Source organism: Penaeus monodon, chromosome 4 (assembly GCF_015228065.2).
Source record: "Penaeus monodon isolate SGIC_2016 chromosome 4, NSTDA_Pmon_1, whole genome shotgun sequence".
In the NCBI taxonomy this organism is placed as follows: Eukaryota; Metazoa; Arthropoda; class Malacostraca; order Decapoda; family Penaeidae; genus Penaeus; species Penaeus monodon.
Window position 1 is genome coordinate 42,900,060 of NC_051389.1, and position 9,076 is coordinate 42,909,135.

At 33.4% G+C, this 9,076-nt stretch overlaps 1 protein-coding gene across 1 annotated transcript in view; it reads left to right on the forward strand.

Moving 5' to 3' along the window:
• The window catches only part of LOC119572564, an 8,734-nt gene extending 270 nt beyond the window's left edge, over positions 1 to 8,464 (forward strand). Inside the window, exons 2-8 of the mRNA XM_037919669.1 lie at positions 15 to 79; positions 924 to 1,015; positions 1,544 to 1,642; positions 1,943 to 1,989; positions 3,132 to 3,274; positions 3,540 to 3,663; positions 8,242 to 8,464. Of these exons, the coding sequence (XP_037775597.1) occupies positions 15 to 79; positions 924 to 1,015; positions 1,544 to 1,642; positions 1,943 to 1,989; positions 3,132 to 3,274; positions 3,540 to 3,663; positions 8,242 to 8,354 (683 nt within the window). The 3' untranslated portion in view covers positions 8,355 to 8,464. The remainder of the gene's footprint in view (positions 1 to 14; positions 80 to 923; positions 1,016 to 1,543; positions 1,643 to 1,942; positions 1,990 to 3,131; positions 3,275 to 3,539; positions 3,664 to 8,241) is intronic.
• The last annotated feature ends 612 nt before the right edge of the window (positions 8,465 to 9,076 follow it).

A 9,076-nucleotide genomic window follows, 5' to 3' on the forward strand; every position in this document is an offset into this window, starting at 1 on the left:
ACTTTTTCTTCCAGGGTTACACTCGGAAAGCGCAGTGTTTAATCACATACGAATCACCTATGTTTCCATGCTCCGCATGGTTTGTCTTACCTGAGGGTGATTCCACACTGTGTATGTGTGACTGGAACTCCCGAAAAACAAGTCAGTAGAAATTGCATTCTTCTTCTTTTAACGGTAGGTTCATGTCTGAGCTGCCGTGGTCACAGCATTACATTACTGTAAATACTTCTTTTCAACAAATCAACAATGTCTCGTGTTGTTTGTACTGTGAGTCAGGCGATCTGAAATTTCTAAAGTTGCATCCAGTGACTGGTTAGCTGTGTTGTGGATGGTGACATACTGCTAGTTAATCTTTGTTCTCTTTGGCTTATAATGGACCTCTCTTGCAGTTTATCATTAAAGAATCAGTCCAAGATCTGTCATGCAGTATTGTGCATGAAGTATGTATGTTGGATCACAAAGCACAGTGGCAATGACAATTGCTAATATTGGATATGTTCGTATATTGTAAAATGATATGTTGATTTGCAATCTTATGGAAAGGTGCCCTAGAAATCAATAATGCTTTATTACTGTGTGAGTTTGAAACTATAATTGGTTAATCTTTATGGTATGGATGCGCAAATCTTGGGCAAATTGAAGATGATATTATTGAAGAGGGGAAAAAAGTTGCAGTTGTAGTATCAAGAAATAATCATGAACGGAAAATGCCACAAATAAAGGAAAATCATCGCAGAAAGCACCGCTCACAGTCTAAGTCCACTTGGTGTTCCTGAGTTTCAGCTCTAACTTGCCCTTTATAGTGAGGCAATGTTTCCTGGGGATGTTAGGGGTAGAGCCCCTTCATCCCTCCCTTCAGAATAGCCAAAGTACAGAAACTTTGATTTGTGAATAAATTTTTTGACATGGAATTGGGGACTTAGTCTCTGGTGAGTGTCTATACTGTCAAGAACTACCCAATAATTTTACCAATGTGTATACCAGCCTGGTATCAAGTTGGAAATATTTTCTTAATGTATTTTAATATTTTATTTGAATAGTTTTTTGTTCATTGCAACTACAAGCTTAGCCAATGTTATTAAAGGGAAATATAGGAAAAGGGATCAGTAGAGAGTAACATCCTGATATTAAAAGTGCATTACACCTGGTGAAAACAGGTGTACATGGTGTTTGGCAACAGATCTTTGGTTCCAAACCAGATTTTTTTTTTTTTTTTTTTTTTTTGACTAGGACAAGAGTGTGTACAACAGGAGGAATTTGTATATATATATATATATATATATATATATATATATATATATATATATATAAATATATATATATAATATATATATATATATATAAGGTACACAAGGGCTAAAATGTGTACCGGAGTATGCATTCTTTAAAGGGTGAAAATAAAAAACTCAGAGTAATTATCAGTTTAGTCAGTTTGTCTTTTTATTGGTTAGTCTTATCTGTTTATTGAGACCAAATATGCACATGCCCTTTGTTCGGAGGCAAAATTGAGCATCTTAAAATCTTAATTTACACATATTGAAAGGAAATGCAACATTAGTCTGATCTCCCTGAAGGTTAATATTGTGAAAAGCTATATTTTATCCTTTGTAAAATACAGGAGCCTACAGTCTATAAACTTGCTGTAAATTAAAGAAAGCTAAATCTTCAATCATGAAACAGTGACCATATTGAATGCCAGATGATGTTTGGGTAGGTGTAAAATTTGAAACAGAACAATTATTAGTCTATATGTTAGAAAATAGGAAATGGTACACCACTGGGCTAGCCTCCCAAGAGGTCCTGTTTTTGTGAAAAACAATTTTTTCTTTGCAGAATACTGCAGCCCTACAATATACATGACTAAGACCATAAGGAATCATGAATTTTATCATAAAATTGTTCATTAAGTAAGATATGATTAAATAACTCATTTAACCCGAAGGAGATTGGAGCCACCAGTGCCATATCAAACAAGGTATCAGGGAACAGGTAGAGTCAGCTGCTTAAGGGAAGAATTGGAAGCTCGGGAAATATAATAGTAGCTCACACTGTTTGGTCAGTGCTGTGGTAAGAACAATATTGTAGATATTGAAGCCTACTTTTGAGGCACTGTTTCTCTTCAATGAATGAATTCATGGCCAAGCAAGCATAAGCAGTTTAGCATACATAATGTAAAGCAGGATTGACTGCACATGATGCGAAGATGTCATCCTGGCCTGAGGTACGGTCTTTCATGACATGATAGGATGTCATCCCGTCATCTTTAGGTTTAGTGCCAGTGTTGCTCTTACTTTCAAGAAAATAGTCAGGGCACAAAAAAATCTATTTCTCCTACTTCAGTTGTGTTACCAACTTCACTGCATGGACACAGTCTTCCTAGTTTTATTTTCCCAACACTCACCTAATATATGAATTCCAAAACCTTCTCTTCCTATAATATTGTGGTTTATATTATTAGTTGTGCCTTCTCTTGGTATCTTGAAAGTAGTAAATGTATTTAGCACAGTGTTTTGTATATGAAGCTTGTTTTTATCACATAGAAAAGGCAGACAATTACAGAATAACAAGGAACAAAGTGGCAAGGTTAAAGTGGATTTGAATAGAACACAAGAAATTTGAAATAACAATGGAAAGATTCTGCATCAAATGTTGCTTTAATTATGAAGTGTATATATATATATATATATATATATATATATATATATATATATATATATATATATATATATATATATATATATATTATATATATATATATACACACACACACGCTTAGCTGTATTTTCAGTAACTAGAAGATATAAGATAATTTCCTGTGTTGACTATTATCTGTCAACAAAAAACTGTTGACATGGTACTTTCAAACAGGATACTCTCTGGCTGAAAAAAAAAAAAAAAAAATTGTATTCACATTCAGCATAAAAATTGAATTAACCTGTCTTGAACTGCAACCCCAAGTGATGTATATAAGTAATCTACAGTATAACAGCGTGGCAATTTTAAGGATATTCAGTGATGCTTATAAGTACTAGTACTAGTTGATTTGAATCAGAAATGATTTCTTTTGGTATTGCTATGGATGTAATCCATGGTCATAAAGCTGGTTATGATTAATTACGTGTTTTTTCCAGTTATCGTTGATGTAACAGATAAACAGACAACAATAGAGGGTCTCTACAAACCATCAGATCGAACTGAACTGCTTGTCAAGACTGAGCATACTGAGTGTGGTGCTTGTCCTCTCTGTGCCCTTCAGCTGAACCTAAAACATACTGTAAGTTTTGATATTTATTTGATATCCATGTTTGGAATATGAAGATAGTATTCTCTTTTATTATTTATTTTATACGTGCGTGTGTGTGGAAGTATGTTTGCATTAATACTAGCATTCAGTATTACATGAAGCAATATTCTTTGTAAAATTAATATCATAATGATTGATAATTGTGATGCTTTCCATTGCTAATATATTTGCATAATTACGTAGCTAATTTACTACTTTGATTAGCTTGGTGCTTTTAATATCTCTTTGTCCACAGGATGTTTTGGTTTTGTCTCAGTTCTTGCGCTCAGATGGATGCATGCTGCCGAAGCGAATCACTGGCTTATGTAATAGTCAACAGAAGAAAGTGACCCTGCTAGTTGCCATGGCTCAAAAAGCAGGTAAGGATAGCGTAGCAGTGCAAGGTCATGGATTTTTCTTGCTGATATTCTCTTTGGGATTTAAATTGTTTTAGTTCATGTTTTTTTAAGAAAAGGTGATGAGAATGAATATATTCACCAGTAATAAAATAATCTTGCAAGATTTTTTTTTTCATAACCATCTTTGCTGGGAGGGTATGACATACATACCATATAACCACTGTGATATTAACTTATTGATTATGTTTACAAATAGATGGCTCCAGAACTACTTAGTCACCAAAGAGTCACCAAAATGTCCTATTAATTCATGTGTTCACCCATTTCCATGATTTTTGGAAAGATTCTTAATTTATTGTTATTAGTATTTTCATGATATTATGATAATCATACCATCTATAATGATAATTAGAGTACTGGATTTAATAGCATACCAAAAATTTGAGGGATGGCAAAATCAGGTGAGGTCACATTAGGCTACTAATTGACCCTTTGTGTGTTCAACAAAATTCACAATGGACAGTGTGTATTCCCATTTACAAACAGTTAAACATACATGTGGCATATTATTTTTAATTTATAACACTTTCTTTTAGCTGTTTTATAGCTAAACAAAGAAAGGCAAGTAAAGTGTTCATGAACTGAAATAGTATTCCATTCTCAGTCACTGATATGTAACTTGATTCACAAATCATCATAATGAATTTGATAAATAATTTGTTGACACTGTGAGTTGATGTGTACATACATGGCCCAGTTCTTGGGTTGTTTTATTTTTTTTATTTTTTCTTATATAAATGGTTTTGCAAGTGCTTAGTTGTCAATTACTAGGCCTACCTGATCTTGCTTTTTATTCCATTTGAATTTTCAGCAAGGGAGGGTTGATTTTTTTATTACCATTAATTACAATGATACAATACTAATGACGAAAATCATAATGCATCAACTTATTGATTGCAGCCAGCATCTATTCTTGCTGTGACAGACTGCACGCAAGCACTGGGTGGCAATTATCCTTGCTGTGTGGTCAAACCTGCTAAATGCTTTTGTGCGACCTTACTTTGCCCTGTTACAAGAGGTGATACCCACCCTTTGAAAGTAGCTGAAAGTATCTTTTAGCTTCTTTCCTTAAGAAAAAATCATGTATCTGCAGTCACAAGATAAGGAATGGAAAAACGCACAACTTCACATGCTCCTGATTTTCACTTGAGCGTCTGACTAGTGTACAGTGCCTGGTGTGTAGTTCTTTTTATTGTGCAGGAAAAAGGGTTGTTTTGAGTTAATAATATGGTATGATAGTAACGAAATAAAACTTTTTCTTGAAAGTTCAGGAATGGTGTTAGTAGGTTAGATCAGGTCGTTTGATGATTATGATCATTCATCTCATCAAAATCTGGTCCCAGAAGTGTTTTTTACTCGACCAAAATTGTGAATTTTCCACAAGATAAAAGTATAGCATTTACATTTGATAAATATTGAAGACTGATTTGGTATATTATAATTTTCTGAAGATTTTGTGCCAGATATTTTGTTTAATCTGGAAAGAGTATGATAAAAGATATTTATTTAATTACTTTTGCAGTGGTCTTGAAAAAAATAGTACAATTTTCCTTTGTATAATTATATTGATATGCACAGACTTTATTGGAAAGGCATTAACTCCATAAGGGTAAAAATAATATGTCGCCTGATATATTCTCAAATGAACCCCATGCTTACTGCAGTTCATTTGAAACCCAGTGGTTCACCACAGTGCACATTGATCAATTTTAATAGTGTCCATAGTCCTGTATTTCAAGTATTTTCTATGCTTCTCACTAGCTTGCTCTTTCTCTCTCTCGTCTCATTTGCTCATCTATCAGACTCTCGTTCTTTGATTTTGTTTCTGCTTTCGTCTCTCCTGCTTCTGTCTTTCATCTTTCTGTCTCTGTTCTGTCATGCTCTTTTTCATCTCAGTATCTCTCTCTCTTTGCTTCTTCTAGCCTCAGTCTGAGTGTCTCTTTGTCTTGTTTATCATGATTTCCTCTTGGTGAAATGAGCCTTACTCTGGCTAACTTGGTAGTCTCTCTCTCTTTGTGTTTCTCTCTCTCTTGGATGTAGTGAACCCATACTTTGGCCAATTCAATGGTTTGTATTAGTAAATGTTTATATGACACTTTAGCAATGCTCTTTGTAGATCAGATTTTTTTATGTAAGGTCTGCAATGGAAGACAGATGAATCATTCCATTCACTTGTCTTGTTATTCACATAAATAAATGGTTTGATATTGCATTCTAGTACATCATGTTATAGTTGAGTATCAAAATCTTTTTATCTTGATATAAAAGCACTTAGAAAAAGAAGTGTAACTTACTCTTTCTCATCATAAAATGTACTTGATGATTTGTGGCAGGAGGATGTTGAAAACATAGCAGGTCATTAGGTATTATAATGTAATGTTACTGTTAGAAAACGGTAAGCTTGTATGAAGGTGCCTTTCAGGATTTTTGTAGGTATTTCTTAATACCTATTCTGTTACATAAGCCATTGTCCACTGTGATTTTAGTTTATCAATTGTATTTACACATAGATGGCTTCACAAGTACATAGTCATCAAGGAGTCAATTACTAATACTACTTATCTTACTAATTTATCTTAGTTATGCTTTTCTAAAAAAATCTTATATTTTTTATTGCTACTAGTATTTCAATAACATTCATAATAATAACTCAAACAATAGTATCTACATTAAAAGCTTCATATAAGTATTCAAGGAATGAAGAAATCAAGTGAAATCGTGTCAGGCCTACTAGTTTATTCCTAGGCGGCTGAGCACTTGTAGGAGCAGTGCACGTACCCGAGTACAAAGGGTCCGAAGCAACATCATATTTTGTTAGTTGTGCAAAGTATGAATGTAATCCTTTCACCTTATATTGAAAGAAAGAAAGAAAAAAAAATTCAGATGCATGCTGTTATGCACCATGGCTGTAATATTGGAAATAAAGTAGCAGAAAAATTGCTGAGAACATAGGAAGTGAAGTAGTTAAAGGCTATAATTTAGTGGCAAAACATCTACACATTAGCAAATGATACTAACAGTTCTAGAGTAGGAGATAACACAGTTAGGGAGAGAAAGATGTGGGAGGAAAGGAGGGGGAGGGGGTTGGGTTCATGTCAGGTGAGAGAAAGAGAGGTGGGGACAGGGAAAGATTTTTGTCAAGTGCGAAGAAAAAGATGAAGAGATTGACAGAGACAGACTAAGTGAACACCTTTGTACTTCAGCAAATATGTGGATACAAAAGATTGAAGAGGGAAATAAAAGGAGATAATGATTGTGTGTGATATCATAAATTTATTAGTTCTTTATTCCATGAGGAAACAAGAAATAAGAAAATGAAACATTGTTTCGATAAGAAAATGAAATATTTATGTTGATCTTTACTCTAAACCAGGGGCAAGTAAGCACTGTTTGTATGAACACATGCGCACACACACTCACACTTGCACACACGCACATGCACACGTGTGTGTGTGTGTGTGTGTGTGTGTGTGTGTGTGTGTGTGTGTGTGTGTGTGTGTGTGTGTGTGTGTGTATGTATGTATGTATGTATGTATGTATGTATGTATGTATGTATGTATGTATGTATGTATGTATGTATGTATGTATGTATGTATGTATGTGTTTTAGATAAAAATAGGTATTGGGTTATTTATGTGCATGTTTTTATTTTTGAAGACAGACAGGCAGACTAAGACACAGAGAGACAAATAGAGAGACACATTGATAAATATAAAATCCACACATGAATTAGGCTGAACATAATTTGAAATGACCCAATATGTTTTTGCAGCTTTTTATCATTATAATGTTTGGACATGTAAGTGTAGCTAATTTGGTTTGTAGATTAGGAAATAATTAGGGACTGTTGTATATTTTTTGTATTTATTCACAAAATGTAATAAATGACACTAACAGTTTTGGTGTCAGTGGATTGCTTTTGATAATTTGTAATCATTTGCTATACTTTGTGGTTGATAAGATTCAGAGATTGGATGAAGTTATGTCATTGGTTGACGCTGTGCCGATTCCCATGTAATATAATTCCCACATGTATTAGGCGTTGGCTCCCTAGATTCATGTGTTTATTTACGGGATATTAGCTTGAATATGTTTTTCTTTGTTTTCTCTGGTATATTATAAATGCACAGTAACCATCACAGCAGTTCATAAATGCAAAAATTATTTGTATTGGGAATGGAGGCCTTTTCTGAAGTCAAGTATTATAAGATTATTACAAGTTTATCATTTATATTTCCTATTGGGAAATGTTATCCAAGACTATTGTTATCAGGATGAACTGGATAGAAACATGATTTAAAAGAATATATTTATTCTTTATGCCAGATAATCTTTTAGATACAATAAAACTCATCTCATATTACTTAAGAGTGAGTCTATAGTGGTTGGTTGGGTTGTTGTACCTTGTTGGTGATATTGCTTATAGCAGATAAATATTAAAGATTGGTAATACCTTTTATTTGTCAGGATGTAATAAAGTGTTGTGAATGTTGGTTATGATATAGTTATATCAGTATTTATGTTCTTATTTATTTCCAGGATTGATGCCCAACCTGGCCCCCTATTGGAGTAAGAAGGATCCCAAGAAACGGTTTGGATCTAAGAAATTCAACAGATATTTTGATGAGGAGACATTAAATATTAGAATATAAAATAGTATGAATCTGTGTATTTTTCATCATTCTGATGTAAAATTTACATATGTAATTATTCACTGAAAAAATGTATTCATCAAATGTAAATAAAATGACTGTTTGGAAAATTAGTTTTAATTAATGTATCGCATAAACTCGATATTATTTATGTGGAAAGGGCAATGTAAAATCACTTGACCTTATTTGAAGCATAAATATGTGTAGAATTGTTCTGTTTTATTTCTTTATTTTTTTCTTTTTTAATGCATTCATTTAGTAATGGTGAAATCACAATTGAGGCAAGGTCAGGGCAGAAAGGAACTGGCTGCCAACCTTACCACATTATCCTCTAACACTGAATATCCTTTGTATATGCACTTGTATATGTGATCAGCTTCAACTTCTTTTGCCTGTAAGTAATATTCTAAGAATAGAATTTAGTTCTAATATGAGAGCATAATATTTTTACTGTTTGTCATAGCTCATTTTTAATTCCTAATTTGTTGCACATCCCTTCTTGCTGTCTTGCTAGACATTATGCAAAAGAATAAACCAATTTTTGGTCACTTGCTGAAGCTGGGAGGAACTGAAATCTGTATTCTTTTGTACTTCCTGCTTGAGAAGCTTGTCTGTAGCTTTATATGAAATGTGAGTCTGACTAGTTAGGTACTTACAAAAAAAGAAAATGATTGGTGAAGATGAGTGGCAGGTACAAAAGATTGAGGCAGGATACTGTTTCC